The sequence below is a fragment of the Engraulis encrasicolus genome, chromosome 19 (genome assembly GCF_034702125.1).
Source record: "Engraulis encrasicolus isolate BLACKSEA-1 chromosome 19, IST_EnEncr_1.0, whole genome shotgun sequence".
Classification (NCBI taxonomy): Eukaryota; Metazoa; Chordata; class Actinopteri; order Clupeiformes; family Engraulidae; genus Engraulis; species Engraulis encrasicolus.
This window is the reverse complement of record NC_085875.1, coordinates 4,449,582-4,470,015: the sequence shown is the minus strand read 5'-3', so window position 1 is coordinate 4,470,015 and position 20,434 is coordinate 4,449,582. Positions and strand designations below refer to the sequence as shown.

The window sequence follows — 20,434 nt, the reverse complement described above, 5'->3', positions numbered from 1 at the left end:
GATACAGGTTTTTTAATGGCCGATGCGATGCCGATTTTTTTTTCATCACCCTCGGCCGATACCCGATTTCCGATACCCGATATTTGGGGCCAATACGGGTAAAAAAAGTTTAAAAAATGACATATTCCAGGTCTCAAGTTAAAAATAAACATTTATTTAATATTATCAATTTGAGGTAGAACTTGTAACATTTTGACACCCACTCTAACAATCAAGTAATACAAAAATAAAGTGTCTTGGTGCTTTTAAAAAACCTGAATAACATAAAATAATAAATATTGTGTATCGGCCAAAATCACACGTGTATCGGCCGATACCGATACACTTAAAAAACGCAAATATCGGCCGATATGGTGTGGATTCAGTAACTACAGTGAGTGTTGTTAGTACTACATATTTGAGAGCTTCTAACTGTGCATATAATAAAGGGGACTTAATGGTAAAGAAATCACCAAAGACCTGGTAGTATATGACACAAAATGTTTGAATCCAGCATGAGAAATGTGTATAATTGATTCACAAATTCTTCATGTAAGCAGGGGCTGTTCACTCACGGAACTTGCTACTAGCCACAACTGGCTAACCCTAACCACGGGACAGTGCAAAATGAATGGGTGTCAATGGAGTTTTTTACCATTATAATTTTTGTGATTTTTATAATTTTTTGTCCTGAAATATTAATATTAAGTTCGAAGCTAGAAATAATAAGACCCCATTTGAGTAGCGTTTCGATTATTTTGCGCCACTAGATTATTATATACTGGGTCACAAAGCTCAATTTTTATGGGGCCAAACCCATAAACATTAGCACAATGCTAGCGAGTACAGGTTGAAATCTTCTAACCTGCTGTAAAACTACACACCTGAACGATTTGTCAATACAGCCTATTGTTAAACAACAGTCATAGTGCTTACCAGGAATGTTTTGTTGATAATATTTGTGACTGGAAATGGCAGTAGCAATGTATTTAGCATGGGATCCCCTTTCCATTCTATACATTTTCCCACATGAAGGAAGCTAACTGGCTACAATGGGAACCAATGAGACTGAGCCTTCTCCCTGTGTTCTAATTTCTCTGATGTAAGCTACTCAACACTCGTTAGTGAACATAATTGAAACAGATGGATCTCTCTTACCTGAGCCAATCGCCTCCAGTGGGCGGTCTCTGCCTCCAGCCGATGCAGCTCATTGGACAGCCGGTTGATCTCCTGCTGGGACCAGAGCACGTCACTCAGGTCCATCTCATCTCCGCCGTGGAAGCCCTGGTGATGGGTGCCATGGTGGTGATGATGTTGAGACATGAAGGGCGAGGAGGATGAGGAGGAAGAGGAGGCGGTGGTGGTGATGCCCGCGGCAGAGGTGGTGACTGCGAGCAGGGCGGGCTCCGCGGAGGAGAGGCAAGAGGAGGAGGTGGGGGCCGAGTGCTGCATCTTCTGCACCTCCTCCTGCAGGGCACCCTGCCGGGCCTTAAGGTGGCTGATCTCAACCTGGATAAAAGCACACACATAGCTCTGATCAGATTTAATGTCTCCTTTTTATACCACAATGAAGCATTGAAGATGTTGACATGTTTAAATGTGCACATACACACAGAAAGACACCAATAACAGAACACATGCTTCTAAGGACAAGTATGTGTTTGTTTTTACCGCTACACATTTTACATTTTAATGGCATACCATTACGCTGAAGGAAATGATAAATATCTGTAACACTGTTAATTCGCCCAGTTTTTTATGTTTCAAAAACGAAACAGTGTTGCGGTCATGTATCATTTCCTTCAGTTCATTTGTTTCGTCCAGCACCTGTGCTACTGATGTGCGCGTATTCTCTGCTTTCTTATACCATTAGGCTGCTCATCATCCATCATGTCAATAACGGTAGGGACACATAGGAGGCGAAGCAAGCGAAGCGAAGAGAGGCGAAATCCAGCCGTCATCAGGTCGTCGCGGCGAATCAAATGGAATGGAACAGTTATGTTGTTGATTTGATTGGGCCGCGGCAGGCGAATTCGCTCCTCATTTGCATAACATTAAACTTTCTTTAATAATTTCGCTTCGCTTCGCCCCTGTTCGCTTGCTTTCGCTTGCCATCGCTTGCCTTCGCCTCTCTCATAGGAATGAATGGCAAAGTTTGCAAATTCGCGTGTATGTGTCCCTACCGTAATGCAGTATAAAAGTTAGTTAGTTAAAAACTTAACTGTTCTCAATGGGGAATGCTTGTCTGCAAGTGAGACAAGGCAACACCAGGCAAGTTGTATTAGAAAGATGTGATCCGAATGGTTACCTCTTTTTGTTGCAGGATGCTCCTGTATTCTGAGGACAGCTGCTTGTTCTGTATCTCAGACGCTTCAAACTTCTCCTCCAGTTCTGCGTGGATCTTTCGAAGACGCTCATACTATGGCGGCACAGACCAACAAACTCAATCAGTTGCAAAAACCAACATCCGACACACAGCAAAGAACAAATCCTTTTGAATCAAATGTATTTATGGAAATGTATTTGAATGTAATAATAATTAAAAAACACATCTTATAGGTCAACTCATCACACCTCATATTTCTGTGTGGCAAGGGCAGCTTCCAGTTCTTCCATATTTGCTTTGGACACTTGCAATTCTGTGGCTGCATCTTAAAAATATAAGACAAGACATAGAAGGCAAATGTAACACCCAGTAAATAGTAGCATAAGACACAAAACAAGAAGGCTGAATAAACTTAGCAGGTGTGGATTCGAAAATGTCACACCATTCAACTGAATCCATCCTGCCCATTTTCCATGCAAATAAATGTAGCTGGCAGTACAACAACCACAACAAGAAACATTTGGAAACACTAATGAAAAAAGTTTGTTTATTGACATGACGCAAGTGCTCACAGTCAGTGCTAGTGACTAGCCCTTTAAGAGATGGCATGCCGGAGCAATCTGATAGTCTACACTCTAAAATCAGGTTAGGAGTTTTTATCTCTTTAGCAGTGATACCAGCGCTGGGTTGCATGTGACAGCGCTCTGTGCTGGCCACACATGACTGAACAGCATAAGCCCCAAAACAACATGCAAGTGAATCCCACCACAGCCGGCAGCTTTATGTTCTAGCTAGCATACTCTTGGGTTATGGGATAAACATGTCAGTCTGACTCAATTATAAGCCCTATCCATAGACACAAGAATGTACAACTTTCCCCACAAACCATCGTAAAAGAAGGCCCTCTGTGCATTTGTCAACAAGCAATAACATACAGCACTAATGATGGGAGGACAAAATGATGCATTTAAACTGAACAGCCCATATCATGACATAACCTCAAAGACCTAACTTAGAGGTTCGAGCAAAATAAAAAGGGAATAAAAACAAGGCAAGAAGAATTGTCTAACAGAATGTCAAATCAAATGAATGTCTAAATCACGTTGAAAAAGAAATGTTGTAGCCTCATACATTGCACACATCCCATTTCCACCAGGAACACCTAAATCAGAGATGGTAGAAAGGGACTTCCAGAAGAGGCTAGAAAATCCTTTATTACTATAGTACTACACATCTACGGCAAATATGAGTCTTTAGCTATACATTTTGATTTGGTCACTTCCAGTCTGGTAACAACAGACATATTACAAGGGCTGTGTCTTCAAGTATTTCAAAGCATAGCACTTCCCTAGTGTTTACTCAGGTTTCCTTGCAAGTGTTCATGTTCACCTAGTGGTCTAAAACTGTCCAAAATACATGTCATACTGTGACGTGACTCATAGGTCGATCTCAGGCCGGCAGGTCTACATTCTCTGCTGGAACGAGGCGTCCAAAGTCCTCAGTCCGTGCTGTGTGTTCACTTCTGACAGTCACACAGATATCATTGTGTTGACATAAAGTCACTTGCAATGCCAATGTATGTTAACAGAAAAGGTTATCCAGTTATAACTACTTACTAATGTTTTCAGTTTCTATTTTTTGAAATCTTAAATTGGGAAATCCACAACAACACTTAGCACAGATTATGAGAAATACCACTATGTCACCCAACTGTGTAAATGAACAACCAATCTGTCAAAGACAGCAAGACCAGCAATTTCCCAAATAGGGTTGAAGCAATGTACAATACCCAATTTCTCTGCACAATGTACAATATCATGTATTATTGTACAGTCAATCAGGGAATCTATTGTACAATGTAAAAATCATTCATTGTACACAATTTGGGGAAACAATATTGGGATATTGTAGTTTTTGAAAGCACTGACATTTCGCATTACGTCAAGGGAAACCCAAATCATGAGATTTACACCATATGGTTGTTAGTTGTGAGGTTTGATACACCCAGCACTGTCATGTTTACCAGATAGAGAGATAAGACTCACCTCCAACTTCTTCCGCACCTTCCAACAGGATGTCTTTGGTAAAATTGGATATTTGTCCGGTAATTGACGAAAGGCTTCCTCCAACCTGCCCGAGGGACTGGCCAAGCCCCGAGCCCAATCCACCAAGCCAGGAAGACATGGTCGCTCCTCAGTCAAAACAATGACAGACAGAGGATGTGTGCGAAGTAGTAGATATGGCTAACCAGCTTAGCCTGCTACTTTCTGCTAACTTGGTGATTGCCCCGTCGTCGGGCTTCTTATTTCCTTGCCACAGAAAAATGGCTTGTTATCATCTGTACATGTCTTGCAAGACGCAGGCAACTGTACCCCCGGTTCGACACAGGGCAGCTATTTTGGGCTCAGTTTTCACATCAAGAAATCCTTGAAGGCACCGGTGGTTACTTGACTTGCTAGTAGAGTGGCTAGCTTAATATTTTGCTCCGTATAATATTCCAGCTTTGAGGTTACCTCAGCAAATTCGTTGCCACACAGTACGCAGACCCATAACTCCGAAATAGACTAATGTAATTGATCAACTGTAAAGTAACCGTTGGATGTCACGCCATTTCGATGTCCTCTTCTTTAGAAATTAAACTTTATTTAGGTTGGGCTGCACGTCGACAACTGCCACCTCGACCACCGAGCCATCACAGCTGCGACGTGTACGTCAGAGCGTACGTGGAAGGGAACATTGCATGCTGGGACCGTGGCGGACCAACATTGCCCTGTAGGCGTCATTTATGCCTGGCATGTTGAAGAATAGATAGGAAAAAGGTAGCTTTACAACCCCCATTAAGTCATCTGATAATATGCAACTTGTGCCTTTACTAAACGTAAAGGTAAAGCCGTGTGCAAACTTGAGGCCAGCGAGCCAATAATTCTGCAATCTTTACGAGGCTGATTTGATTGGCTGTGCCTGCCTCTGCATTCTGATTACAGGCAGACACATTATTGTGTCATGACAGAAAATAATCTATCAGCCATCAACAAGAGCAAATACCAGTTTTGGAGTAGATCTGTTATGTTTATTAAAAGAAAATTAATTTACAGATTGAAGAAATACAATCTATGAGTTGATTTTGAGAGAAAGGATACAAAAGAAATCACGAATAAAATGAAAAGTGTAAGAGAGGGAGAAATGAAATCAATCAGAGTCCAGAATGATGCAAGCATTCGTTCGTAGTTCCAGACATTATTCACTTTGTAACTGCTGTGGAAATAACATGCCATGGTTAGCGTTTCACACTGGAATGAAGCACAATCCCAAGTCCAGGTATATTTCCAGTGGCATGTTTTGTGCAAATTGCGGTTAACAGCTTCTGGACCTTAAGTTCAGCAGCAACCCAGTCCTCAAAGATAAATCTTAAATATATATATTTGTTCTTTTTTTCTTTCATATCCTGTAATTCTTCAATGACGTCACACGCTCAACGAAAAACTGTTCAATGTCCTCAGCTTATCTCCCGTCCGGATGGCCGTGGTGCATTTCCGGCGTGTATGTCAGCAGTACCACCATAACCCAGAGGTGCAGTAGTGCCTGAAAACAATCAGCAGTTCACATTAGTCAGGCTATGATTCCCGAGAAAACCTTCAGCGAAAACACAATCTACATCACAGCCATAGTATCGCTATTCAAGACAATTACCCACTTGGATTGACAGGGTACTCACAATTTACCAAATCAGTTGACTACGTAACACACATTCTCAGGAGTGTTCACTAGGTCAATCAATTACATCTTCTGCTAAAGGTAAAACTAGGTGACTTATTAGGTCATTGAGTCAAGTGTGATTGGGATCCGAGGGGATTGTTCTTGGGCCCTTTGTCTTAACGTTATGATGCGGATGATGTTTTCTCACCTAATTATACAACGTTTGTTTTAAAGAAGTGTTTCTGACAGCAAACTACTGTACCAAGTAGATACCGTAGCGTTACTCACCATATAAAGTATCACAAACACCCGAGCCATTGGGTAGCGCCTCAGAAAAATTCCCAACCGAATACTGCAGGGAAACAAGGATGAAGAAAAACTTAGTCTTGCAACTCAATGATTGTTAATGATTTTTGTTTATTTTTGTTTATGAATAGTTATGTACATTTGCCTCAAAACGGCTAATGAACCGCAACTAACACACAATGTACATGTACAGTGCGTTAAGTGTTTCACTTTGTCTGATGAATAGCTGACCAAGCAATCCTGTGTTCAATGGCACTCACCTAAAGCGGTCAATGGTGCTGGCCGCTTTGCGTACTTTCCCGTAGACTCCAGCGCCCGGGTTGTCATGGTCAGTAAACAACACTGGTGTGTTTCTCTGTCGTGCACCTATCAAAGTGAAAGCAAACCAGTTTGCTAATCAGTCAAAACAAGTTATGGAAACTGAAAGACCACTGGCAACAATCTGTTGTTTACTTTGTTGGAAAACAGAAATATCCAACAAATATGTCTGGTTTCATGTCTCCAAAAGTGGAGAACACGGCCTCACACTATCGCCTAAATAGGCTAATTTAACAGTTCTTAACTGGGTGCTGAATCCCACAAAAACATAAATGAATGAATGAATGAAGCGAAGGACAGCACTCTTCAATGACAAACGCCATTACACGCTGAAGAAGGTCTCTGCCCGAAACGTTTGTAGGCGAATAAACAAAGAAGAAATCTGAAGAGTGCCATCCTTCGCTTCATTCATTCATTTATGGTTTCATGTCTCAACATTTCTTAAATAGTCACATCACTGTAAATGTCTATTTCCGCACTTAACACCTGTTAAAAACTGCACCTAGATAGGCATTTCTAACCAGAATGCATTGTGATTGCACACAGCGCATGCCCAGCATGTGGCATCACAACCGGGGCCAATGTAAAAGTCTGTTTTCACAAATTACGCAAGAGAAAACGACACTCCCATTTCCCATCATCCACCATTCTCACCAGGCCCCTCCATGCCGGCCATGTTGATGGCGGAGCCTCCGCTCTGGCCGCCCTGCGCGCTCTTCAGCTGCTGCTCCAGCCTCTCCAGTTGGAAGACCAGCGAGCTCTTCTCCGTGCCCAGCGCCTCCAGCATGGTCTGCTTCTGGATCAGCGTCTCCGTCAGTTGGTGCAGTCGACTCTCCAGCTCCGACTGGCTGCTGCTGCTCAACGCCTTATTGGTCAGCTGCCGGGTCAGTCAGCGGAAAGAGCACAGGAAGAAGTAATGGTCAGAGATGGTACATGGAGTGTACAATGATGCACTGGGGATTTGCAGCTTCATTGCTATACATAAACAAGCATGGTCTTGTTCATAGGTGGCTAACCCGCGGCTCTCGAGCCGCATGCGGCTCTTTGCCTGGTGTTTTGCGGCTCTTGCGTTCATGTCCAAGTTTGTGTTTATGTCCCATAGGCAATATGCATTAGAATTGCGCACACAAAGTTGATTAGAACTATGGCAAATAAGTGCCCTGTGGTCTTGGTACTGTAGTAGGCCTTGGCTAAATGTGTCCTGAATGATCATGTTGATGTGTGACATGTGTTACTGCAAATAGCCTGCAAGACGCGATTTAAGCCTATGTTCTAAAAATAGCGCTTTAAAAAGTGACCGCGTCTTTCGCTGACTAAACAAAATATCGGCAAAAATGTTTTAACCTGAAAGATTTTGCCATCACTCCTCAATAAGGTCAAGAAAATGTGCTGTCCATATTAGATTCTATCGCTCGGATATGGCGGTTATAAATGTGCAAATGATATGAAGAGAAAGGCGTCTGGAGCAGAGATGCGCCGAGAATCTCTGTCCTGCGTAGCCATCTCTGCGCTCTGTTAGGAGGAGTGTTCATGGCTATTGACCCGAATGTGAAATTATGTTTTTGGTTTAAAATCGTGTTATTTTCGCGGGCTATAGGCCTAGACAAAAATAATGTTCTACCCTGGTTTATCAGCCATTGTCAAAGCGGCGCAGGCAGACAGCGTGCAGGTGGGAAACAATTTCAATCGACTTGTCGCTTGTCCGCGCTCAGTTTAGTCTCAAAAAGAAAACTTGGTCTTTTCCCCTGGCCCCCTGTCAGCTCCGCTGAAACATTAATGTGGAAAATGAACGGCGATTTGACGAACCACCTTGTTAATTTCGGATGGTGTTGTCGTCAGGCATCCAATGATCATCTCCTCTGTGCGCAAGAAAGCGGTGCCTGTGCGCCTAACCCCCGAATGAGCTAAAAGAGGCGGAGAATCTTTGGGCCGCGTTACTTCGTGCTCTGTTATAAAGAGTGCTCATGGAAATTATGATGTGAAACGTTTTTTATTAAAATATGAAAGAATTTATGAAATAATTTTGACCTGTGTACCCTTGTCTTCTTATGTAAAACAACATTTTTATCTTGAAAAAACCTTTTCCCCCGAAAAATTGAGGCAGTTAAAAAAAAAAGAGGGGGGGTCATCTTATATTCAGGATTGTCTTGTAGTCAGGGCAGGCCATTAAGTTGGAGTGTAACAACAATCTGACACTTTGTGTGTGTGTGTGTGTGTGTGTGTGTGTGTGTGTGTGTGTGTGTGTGTGTGTGTGTGTGTGTGTCTGTGTCTGTGTCTGTGTCTGTGTGTCTGTGTGTGAAAGGAAGAGATGGTTGATGTTCATACCCATGTGTTGTTGTGTATGCTGGTCTGTGGTGCGAGAAGGATGGGTGATGCCCATGTTGGTGGGTGTGCGCATGTTTATATGCCCGCGTGATGTTTGTGTGCCGATGTGGCTCTTTGCTGTGACACATTACAAAATGTGGCTCTTGGTTTCCGACTGGTTGGCCACCCCTGGTCTTGTTCATTGCTTGAGATCATGCATAGGATGCTACTATACCCACGGTTCCACACTATACAATCAAATACTAAGAAAAAACAAACTATGGGTGTAAACCTATGCTGTAGGTCTGACTCACGCTCATTCACAAAAACAAAACCCAGACTGTATTTACACAAGGGATAATGCTTTAGTTGCGTCGTAAACAGACTAACAGCAGATTAGGAATGACACTGGACTTGACTCCCGTCTTAATTGAACTGACCAGGGTGCCTACACTAAGTGGTTTTACATGGGTTGTCGAGAGGTGTGAGAGCGGGATATAGTATCTCAGTGGGACCCACTTGATTCCTGAGTTTCTGGATCTCTTCCTCCCGGTCTTTAACTCTGCTCTGCAGGGTATTCTTCACACGGTGCTGCTCCTCCTCCATGTACTGGATTTCCTGCAATACATAAAAAGCAATCAACACCATGTACTGTATCAGCCTTGGTTGTCTTTAATAGTACAAACCCCAACTCCGATGAAGTTGGGACGTTTGGTAAACAGTGAATAAAATCAAAATGCTATCATTTTCAAAACATCCAATCTATTCATTAGATGGAGAATAGTGAAAAGACAACATATTAAGTGTTAAAACCGAGAAAAAATATTGTTTTGGGGGACATATGTACTCATTTATAATTTGATAAATCCAACGCGTCTCAAAAGAGTTGGGACGGGGATCAGTGAAATTTAGTAAACATCCAAATAAGATAAAACAACAAAGAAGAACATTTCAAAATGAATTGTACTGACGGACAATATAGGTGTCCAGGTATAAGATCATCACAGAGAGGCTGAGTCACTCAGAATTAAAGATGCAAAGGGAATAATTACCATAGTTATTACATACATTTTTGAATTCCCTTTGATTTACCACGATTGAGTGTATATAAGACATATTTTTGTTAATAAAATCATTGTATAGGTTCATGACATCATGAAATATATATATTGGCTGTAGTCTCACTCTAGCACTCCAGGAATTAGAGCTATTGAAAATTGACCATATTAAGAATGCTTAATGCATGAAAATGATAAAGGGGTGTAACATTCTCCTAAGCACCTGAGCTCACTTGAAATAGACCCAGAAGACATGGGAAACTGTCCTTTGCTTACAGAAGTCAGCAGAAGTTGTAGAAGTCCATTCATTTTGACAATAATAGAGCATTGCACATCCTGTGCTACAGTGAAAATGGACCATCCAACTTGTGTTAGCGCTAGCTTCAAAAGTCAGCCTCCATGATGGCATGCGGGTGCAGTAGTGCATTGGTTAAGATGTTCTCACTCATCTGTAGAGTTAAATACAGTGCTGAATGGTATAAATGGGTTTTAAACAGCACGAAAAGCCACTCATGCATTATATTTTGAAGGGAGATCTTCGATTACTGCCACATAGTAAGGTCAAATTGCATTCTCTACTATGTTTTAACAGTTTGGCTCCATCATAAGGACCAGCAGGTGATAAAATGGTGGGTTTTTGGTCAAGACCTGTCACACTGTAAGCACTACAGAAAGGAAAACATTGCAAAACATGACTAGGAATACACTCACCATTTAAGCTGGTGAAATCATGTCCAAGATAGGAATTAACACTGTTTTTATATAAAATCATCTAATCGGTTAATGTATTTAACTGTTAAGTGTTGTCTTTTGTTTTGTTTTTAGTCTTCCTTGAGATTTGTTGCCATTTATTGTCCCCGTCCCAACTCTTTTGAGACGTGTTGGATTTATCAAATTAGAAATGAGTACATACGTCCCCCAAAACAATATTTTTTCTCGGTTTTAACACTTAATATGTTGTCTTTTCACTATTCTCCATCTAATGAATAGATTGAATGTTTTGAAAATGATAGCATTTTGATTTTATTCACTGTTTACCAAACGTCCCAACTTCATAGGAGTTGGGGTTTGTATTATGTAGCAGGACTAGCCTAGCGAGCTAAAGCCCAGCCGCTAGGGGCGTCTAGATTTCTAGGCTATGGCAGGACTTCAAAAAAATAGGGCTTTTTGAGACTTTATTTGACCGGAAAGTAGAGGACAGAAAGGAAATGACTGGGAGAAAGAGATGAAGTAGGGTTAGAAAATGACCCAGGTCAGATGCGAAACTGGCTGTCAAGCAGAGGCATGCATTTATGGTATGATGCATTAGTACAGTGCATTTCTGCACCCTCATGTGGTAAGACTTTTACTACCATCCATGTACCTTCCATGCAGCATGCTGCTCTGTGGACTTCTGTGCATCTCTGCCGCTTTGAATCATTCTGCTCAATTTCTCCTTTTTTAACGCCCACAATTCCCACAAGCAGAATTTAGCACTTTTGAAGCGCTTCCCTGCGTTGACTGGACATGTGCCAAACATCAGCAAATTTGTTAAATTTCATTTAATTTTAAAAGGCCAACGAATCCTGAATGCAGGTATTTATTTTGAATCGTGTGGTAGTACAATTGGCATCCTCAGTCGCCACCTCTCAACTGAAAACTAAATTTACTGTCACTCCATTTGGCTTGTATTTTGGGGCGTTACCAGGAAGTACAGATGGCATGTACTCAGGGATCATGTGTTCCATAAAAGCCTGATGAAGATCCCTCTGTTGGATCGAAACGTTGCCATATGTTTAAATGAAATAAAGTATTTTTGGAGTTAATACACAGTGTGCAGACCGCTTCATCACACTACCTTAAAAACCAAGCCAAGCTTTTCCCAAGTGTAGATTTCAGAGCAACATATAGTACACTAGAAGCATTATTGTTATTACTACCATTATTATCATAATCATGTATCGCTCATGCAGTATAAACTATGAAAGTACCTATTATCATACCTATTATCAGCATAATTGACATCATTATTATTGTGGTGTAGATGAAGTTGCACACGTTTGTAACTATCCACTTCACCCTTTTGATGTTAATATTATGATGTAGTGTAGATGTTCATCATGTTGTTTGTTGTATATTGAGGTTGTAGTTATTATTACTATTATTATTATTGTGTAAATTAGTGTTCCTCAACGGGGGCGGTACAGCCCCCCAGGGGGCGTTGGGTAGCCCTAGGGGGGGGACTATTGAGAAGGATCCAGTTGAGAGGGCAGTGCTTAGTTGTCATTTGGGGCACTAGTCAATTTACATGTTTTAATAGTACGGGGGGAGTTGGCAGGCTTGTGATGAAGTCAAGGGGGCGTTTGAAGGCTTAGTATGAGGTCCTGGGGGCGTGGAGAACCACTGGTGTAGCTGATGTTGTACCTGTTTGTATCTCTCCACCTCGGCCTCCTGCTCCTGCCTGGCGCGGATCTGCTGGGCCTGCTGCTCCTGAAGCTCCTGCTGCTGCTCACGCCACGACTCCGCCTCAGTCATCGCTGACGTCTCCAGGTCCTGACACACACACACACACACACACAGACACAGACACAAACACACACACACGTGTTGAATGATGAAACAGTTCACATTATGTTTGACAGTGCATGCACCAGGGTAGCACCAGTAAGAAATGAAAACTACTTCCACCCCTGATCAATTACCTGTCGTATCAAAAGAAACCCTGTATGGCTTTAATGTGACCCATTTCGTGTTTACCACAGCACCGCGGCATACCTGTTGTATCATAATAAGAGTCCTGTATCTATCAAATGTGACATACTGTAACCTAATGGAAACACAGTCTCTCTCACCTGTATCTCGGTCCTAAGGGTGTGCACCTGGCCCTGTAGCTTCTGGATCTCCTCTCTCTGGAGCTCCTTCTCGTGCCGCAGTTCCTCCAGCTCCAGAGCCCCAACCGAGCCCCCATCCAGCGAGTCAAGACCCGAGCCCTCCTTCAGGCTGCTGATCAACTTCTCTTTGGACTGTGGAAGGATACACAGGAAACATTTTTAGTGAATATCTATTAACGGGAACATTGATCCTCACCAAGCCCGCGTCCAGCGAGTCAAAATCTGCATGTTATATGCCACTGAACCCACAATGTCAGTTGCACACTGCTTTTTTCTAAAGTTATCTGTAAAATCAATTATTCAATTAAATACATTTCGTCCGGTGACACATTAAGGGCATTTTGATGATGACTTGCTTATAATTGTTTTACATATAGCTCATTTAATGACTGAAAGGTGACTGAAAATAAAATAAAAACAAATGAAATTAAATGGAAATAGAAGAGAAAAGAATTGACAATATTGAAATCTGATAAGCTCTTTGAGACACGACAACACAATTCCTCATTAGCATGATACAATACGTATATATGACCTGCAGTATGCGCGATGCTTTGTGTTTGTAGTCCTGCAGCTCCTGCTTGGCGTTGTCTGCGGCGTTGCGTGCCATCTTGGCCTGCTGCTGCTGCTCCTCTGCCCGGTGCCTCTCCTCCGCCACACGCCGCTCCGCTGCCGTCAGGGCCTCCGCCAGAGCCTGCTTCTCGCCCTCCGCTCTCGACAGCCGTGACGAATACTCATTCTATACAAGATCCAGATAGCATTAGGTTGCATTAGGTTATTAATGTCTATTTTTATTTTTTCATATACATGTTTTTGGGGGACTTTTTGCCTAGGATAGTGTTGTGAAGAGTGGGAGAGGAAATGAGTGGGAGAGAGAGAGACAGGGGAGGTTCGGGAAATGACCTCAGGCTGGAATCGAACCCTGGTCCCCGGTTTAACAGTATAGTGCTCGACCCTTTGAGCCACGGCTAGGCCCTAAATGTGTGTTTTTATAATGTACGTATACAGGGTATATACAGCAATGTTGAAGTCAAATTTACTACCATTTAATACCCCTTTTCACTACCTTTACATTTTTTTTTACAACCATCACGACATTCCGATTCCAATATTAACAAGACATCTTTTGTAATTTCTACCTTCTAAACACTACATTACATTTTTGTGTTTTGCAAAAAGACGTCCGAAGAGGAGCAGCGCGATTCCAGAGTGCTGTTCAAAAGTCTGCTTTCTATGGCACGACTCTGCTAAGAACTAGGTCAGGTGGCTACTGTTGGGCGAATCACTGGTGTATGGAAAAACTGTGATAAACGGTGAATAAAGAAAGATTTTTTTTTTTATCAAAATGGTGTAACTCAAAAAAATAATACCTAGTTTTTAAAAAAAATAATACTTTTTGAGCAAATGTACTACTTTTAAGGCCATTAAATTTTGATTTTTTAATACTTTTTAAAACCCTGCATACACCCTGGTATAAATATTGGGTGACACAGGGCAATGGTGTGTTATAGAAGTGTTGATGAGATGACAGCAGCATGTGGGACAATCCACCATATCAGCAATTGAGACAACATTATTAATAGCCACACTACAGCTTTCGTGGATGGGCCCAAAGGGTGGCAAACACCAAAGTCAAATTGATGACCACTGAGCAAAGAAAGCTGGTTTTCTGCAAGTCTTGACAACGCAATTTTCATGTACCTGCATCTGTCTGTAGTTATCCTGTTCCCTTTTCATGGCTCCGTCTGCTTCTCTCAGCCTGTCCTGTAGCGTGTGAAGGGCTTGGGAGTTGAGATTGTCGCCATCTGAATGGTCCTGCAAGATTCTGAAAATGAAAAAAGTAATCAGTCTCTGTTTATCAAAGGGGAAAAAGCTTCATATGGGGAGCCTAAGATGAGATAAACCCATACGGTAACACTTTATTTTAGGGATACATCTATTAGCACTAATACATACAATGTTCCTGTATAAGTAACTTGTAATGCATGTACTAAGTAAAATCAAACATTTGTTAGGCATGTGTTCGAAAATGTCTTGTTCATGCACAATAAGGGATTTATTACCAATTTAACCTTAGTAAGGACCTAGTAGGCCATAGCATTTGCTTAGTACATGCCTTACAAGTTATTTATGCAGGCATTAACATTGTATGTATTAGTGCTAATAGATGTATCCCTAAAATAAAGTGTTACCACCCATACCATACTGAACATTCCTTGGAAAGTGATGTGGCCCAGGTCATTTCTGGATGTATGGAATTCATACACAAGGTTTTCACAAAGCTTGATGTTCCACAACAGGTTTATTTACCGCTTGTATGACCACATTTGCTTATGGTTTTCAAGCTTAATGGATAGAATCGATTTAATTGTACTTAATGGTAAGTATGTGACAAACGCACCTCGACTTCTCGTTCTGGGCCTCCTCCAGGGCAGAGTTGCGGACCTTGAGGAGCTGGTCAGCTTCATCCAGTCGCACCTTGAGCACGGCCAGCTGCCCGTCTTTGGCCGACAGTGCCTCTGTAAGGTCGTCCACCTGTGACCTCAGCTCACGGAGGGTGCGATCGGTCCTGGACTGGTCTGAGTTCCACTTGTCTGTGCGTGCCCGAGCTATGCTCAGCTCTGTTTGTGTGTGATAGATGCAAAAACATGCTTACTTCAATTTCAGAATTTATAAATGTATGTTTAGTCATACATTTTACCTGGTGACTGTTATCAAAGGAGCAATTACATAGGCTGAAATGAGCCATTTAATCATGCTACCCAGAAAAAATGCCCATGCATTGTTAAGTTTCTCCATCCATGCACACTGCATCAGCACACTGCATGATATTAATTTCATGCTACCAAAGCATGTTTGTTTGTCCATAACTTGTAACAAATGAAAACAAACTGAAACAACCAGGTGAAATAAGAATTCATTCATTCATTCAATCACTCATTCATTCAGGGAGCATGCCATGGCTCTTCCGAGCAAAAATCCTACAATGACTGGCATAACATTGAACACCAACACGCAAACAAGTGCTTGTGTCCATCCCAATATGTGTCCTTGCCTCCTCCACTTGTGCTTGTCTCCTCGTCCCGCCTCCTGGCCCCTCCTCCGTGGAGAAAACGATAAAGTTTCCCAGCTGTCAGCCTCGCCACAACAACTTTTAAGGGACTGTTTTTCATTCACCATCCCAATTGCAAATGAGAACAAGTCCGACAGGCGGACAACAGATGCGTCCGTCTATGCCCGTTCTGAACCTTTTTTGCCCAAACGCCCCCTTGCCTCCTCATAACCTGTCAAGGCAATTTATCAATAAGCCTACCATGTACTGTATAAGCCTGGATTTGAAAAAGTACCATAGGATTTCAACAGTGTTGGGCAATTTACTGAAAAACTGTAATGCATTGCTGATTACATGTTACTGTCTTTTCAAAATAATCCCTTACACTACATTTAGCAATGTGGGGACCTAAGGCGAATTTAGCTAGGGGGGCCATCGGTCCATCCCATATCACATTTTTTTTTAACATAAAATCTCTATTTTTGTTAGGCTATTTTTTTTTTTAATCACGATTTTTTATTTAAAAAATAATAATAATTACAAACATAAAAAACAGGCAAACATTACAACCCTTTCTGGACAGATTTCAATGAATAGGCTATTTGCAATTTTACATAGGCCTACATTAAATAAACTAAAATGTGAAATTCTCTTTTCACTTTAATATGAGAGCAGTGATGTCCCCCCCTCACTGAAGTGTTATTTCATGTGTGTGCATGATGCTGTCACCTATTTGAAGTGACGTTGATGTTGGATTTGGAATACTTGTAAATGCCGCTTTGGGAAGAAAACAGAGTAGGCGACAGGTGAACTGTCTTTCTGTCAAAACAGTGGTTTGCAGGCGTTTGCGTTTTCACGTGGATATTGTCTTCGTGGACCGTAACAGACAAACAGTAAGTTCCATAAACTAATCAATGAGACATTGGCTACGTGTACATGATGTTTTTAAGTCCGATTTAATAAATGCGATTTAAATAGATCGGATTAAGAGTTATTTTGCGATGTGTATACATGGCACTTTCACTTAAATGCGATTAAACGTCTGGGGAAAATAAAGCATTGCGATTGGACTGAGGACGCACGTGCTGAGCGAGCCAAATAAGGCACGGGGGCGTGGTTCAATGCCACCGAGATGCAGGTCATCTTCCCCACGAAAATCGTTGCCTCAGGCGGACTGAAATCACAACATTTCCCCCTTTCTCCCTGGATCATTTACAATGCTACATTAGCTACCCTGTTAGCATAGAAAAACGAGTGGTCAAATGGTAATGTGGAGTAACTTTGTTGTGCTTCATTACTTCGTGGGGCACTTTTACATCAATATATGGAAGCCACAACATTTATAGTCGCTTAGGGACTTTAAATTAAGCAAAACTTTCATGTGAAAATCAACAGGAAGTGCCGCCATGTTTTTCTCACTGGCATTGCACGCATGAGCTCCAGGCCAAAACTGAGCGACTGCCACCTTGTGGACACAAGAGGGAATCACAAGAGGGGGAATCACAAGAGGGAATCACAATTCAGAAACGCATCACGGGAGGGCGGACGGACGGACGGCGGACGGACGGACGGACGGACACCAAAGCCTCTTATAGAGATGCGTGGGACGCATCTAAAAAGACTTTACAATTGGGCTTTTGCAAGATATTGAAATATAATGCTGTTGTCAGTGATGTCATCATGACGAGAAGCAAGTGGAGGAGGCAAGTGGAGGAGGCAAGGTCACATATTGGGATGCAGCCCTTGTGTTGATGGCCATATGATTAATCTTACCTTCCTGGGTGTCTTTGGCCCTCTGGATGACAGATGCCATCTCCTGGTTGAGGGAAGCCACCTCACTGCGGAGCAGCTGGTTCTCCAGGCGGAGGTTGGACAGCACCTGGCTCTGAGATTCCTCCACAGGAGCTGCAGGCTCTGGAGGGGCAGGGTCCTGAGGCACTGCCAGCCCAGAGTCGGAGCTGTCTGGGGTATCTGGTGGTAAGGGTGACAGCATCTTTTCAGTGACAGCACAGCTGTTTGGCAGCACACATGCTTTCTTTGGCAGATATTCTATTCATGCAGTTCTAGAATGCCAGCTCAATAGAATCAATAGATAATTCTATCCAATTCGCTACAAAAACATTTCCCATTGAAATGCCAAAAAGCAATGGAAAGGCCTGGAATGGAAAGTCATGGAATGTCCAGCCATTTGGTTTAAATTCCAAGTGTTTTAAAATAATAATTGTAACACATTGTTTATACTGCAAGACCTACAAGAAATCCTAAGTTGCTCTGGAAGTCTTTGCTAACCTTGGTTCTGATCTTTGACAGATCCATCCTCCGTCTTGACACTGTGGACGCTGGCAGACAGAGAGCTGAAGCTGGAGGCTCGGGACAGGCCTCTGGCAGAGGCGGGAGTGGAGGGGGCAGAGGGCACCGCTGGCGGGGCAAAAAAGACTGCAGGAGGAGGAGGTGTAAGAGAAGGAGCAGGAACAGGGGCGGCTGGCGTCACCTCCTCCGCAGGGCTGGACACTTTGGGGAGCTCTCGCTTCACCTCCCTCCTCTCCGCCTGGGGAGGGTCAGAACTATTCAGGAACTTAAAGAGGAGGTCATCATTCACGTCTTCCTCCTTTTTCGGTCGGACGAATGTGGAGGAGGCCTTGGTGGAGGCAGCGCTGGATGATCCAAGGGGTGTGACTGTAGACACGGTGGCAGTGCCCGTCAGCAGCGTGGCTTTGGATTTCTTGATGTTGTCTGCAGCCGTGGAGATGAAATCATGTCCTCGGTCGTGAGCAGAAGTCTGGTATTGGTGTTGCGTGTCTGTTGTTACTGAGCTGAAGCCAGAATTGCTGTACTGAGATGTGTCAGCATCGCTGTATGACGACGGGAAGGAGTCCTTGCGACCTGGCTTGGTCAATGCAGTGGCTGCCCCTTGATCGACCCTATTCAAGAAGTCCTCAGCCTTTCCTGCCAGATCAGTAAACCAAGACATTCTGACCCCTGGTTAAGGACAATAGATAAAAGCAGGGATTAAATTGGGCAGGAGATTTATTGAGTCCAGCTCCCCCTCCTAACCTTTGAAACCCTAACCATAACCCAACCAGACTGGGAGCTTCCTCTGCTAGTCACTGAGCTGTTGATGAAAAGAGGGTTCACTCTCCTAGCAAAAGTCAACTTACAAAACCCCTACGTGACAATTTACCACAAAGCATCACCCATTAGAGCCATTTTAATCGTAATTGTGAAATACACACATCGACTACAAGGGGGGCAGACTGCCAGAGTTGTAATGATGACTGTACAAGAGGAGCACGCCTATCAAATGATTCCCAGATTCACGCTCCCATCTCATTACACTCCCATTTCATCTCGCTCCCACTAGCCAGACTAACGGTACCACCGCCATATTACGGAGCCAGTTATCTTGTTGATGTTAGTTTTTTGTTTCTAACCCTAACCCTAACCTTAACCCTAACCCTAAACCTAACCCTAACCCTAACCCTAAACCTAACCCTAACCCTAAACCTAAACCTAACCCTAAATTGCTCAAATGCAATGTAAACACTGCTAGCTTTATTGAAGACAGGGTCAGCATATGTGAATGTCAAAACCCCCATTTCCGATTTAGGAGTACGTTGCTTTCACCATCTGGTTTCTCATATTGACAACGTTAACAAAATGTTGCATAGTTAAACGCACTAATCTACTACACAGGCAGACATCCTAGCTGCCTTGTTCAGGATTGTAGGCTACTAGAGCTACAATAGCTAAGAGCAGGATTCCACAAATGGGATTGGTTTACATCATTTAATGGAGCCGTCACTGACAGACAGGGCATGGTATTTACATGGGCTCGTCAAAGAATTTTGGTTTAAGTAAAATCTATCGTTATAAAACCACTAATAAGCCAGTACCAAAGCTAGTTTCCTTATCATAGCCCCATGGCTAGGTTAGCTTTGAGGAGGGGAGAAAGCGTCTTACCTTTTCCAGTTGCCGGTGCAGATAGCCGCAACAAGACGTACGACGTCCTATATCAAATCCAATTAAATTGCATTATATTTGCACAGTGGTAGATGCTGTTCAGTCTAAAAACTGAACTTTCATCGTCGTACTTTCTGATTTTCACCAGCCTCTACGTCGCAAATCCTGCTTGACGTGGACCAGGAACTCCACGGCGAAGGACCCAAAACAAACTGCCCTTTAAACCGCCTGTATTTTTTTCGTGCACAATTTCCATACAGTAGCCTTTCTATTCTATAATCTATGACGAATTCAGATACTGGAGTGTGTGAGGGTCTTTTTTCTGTGTATATTTTCCATGTTCCCAAGAAAAGCAATACACACCATATTCGACCCTTTTTTTAGTGATTCCTCTCTGATTCCATTCCGTGGGATGGGTAGCCTACAGAGAAACTCGGATGTTCTCCACTGTTCACAGGGCATATTTGGGGATACCCCAGGGCATATTTGTGGATACCATGCAAAACTAGGTTTGTTGTATGCTACGGAATGTCATTTTATTAGGATTACACAATCCTGTCTGTCT

General features: G+C 42.7%; 2 protein-coding genes across 2 annotated transcripts in view; both read right to left on the bottom strand.

Annotated features, from left to right (window-relative positions):
- The window catches only part of trip11 (thyroid hormone receptor interactor 11), a 41,370-nt gene extending 36,338 nt beyond the window's left edge, over window positions 1-5,032 (bottom strand). Inside the window, exons 1-4 of the mRNA XM_063183487.1 lie at window positions 4,351-5,032; window positions 2,554-2,630; window positions 2,288-2,398; window positions 1,138-1,488 (exon numbers count right to left, since the gene is read on the bottom strand). Coding sequence (XP_063039557.1) covers window positions 1,138-1,488; window positions 2,288-2,398; window positions 2,554-2,630; window positions 4,351-4,489 — 678 coding nt within the window. The 5' untranslated portion in view covers window positions 4,490-5,032. The remainder of the gene's footprint in view (window positions 1-1,137; window positions 1,489-2,287; window positions 2,399-2,553; window positions 2,631-4,350) is intronic.
- A 245-nt stretch (window positions 5,033-5,277) lies between these two features.
- golga5 (golgin A5) lies at window positions 5,278-20,055 on the bottom strand. Its single transcript, XM_063183486.1, has 13 exons — window positions 19,870-20,055; window positions 18,199-18,888; window positions 17,683-17,880; window positions 15,259-15,478; window positions 14,559-14,682; window positions 13,393-13,596; window positions 12,819-12,989; window positions 12,391-12,519; window positions 9,449-9,547; window positions 7,280-7,502; window positions 6,568-6,673; window positions 6,290-6,353; window positions 5,278-5,887 (listed from the first exon to the last, which is right to left on the bottom strand). Exons 2-13 carry the CDS (start codon window positions 18,878-18,880, stop codon window positions 5,807-5,809), a joined length of 2,301 nt encoding a protein of 766 aa, XP_063039556.1. The 5' UTR covers window positions 18,881-18,888; window positions 19,870-20,055; the 3' UTR covers window positions 5,278-5,806.
- Window positions 20,056-20,434: the final 379 nt, after the last annotated feature.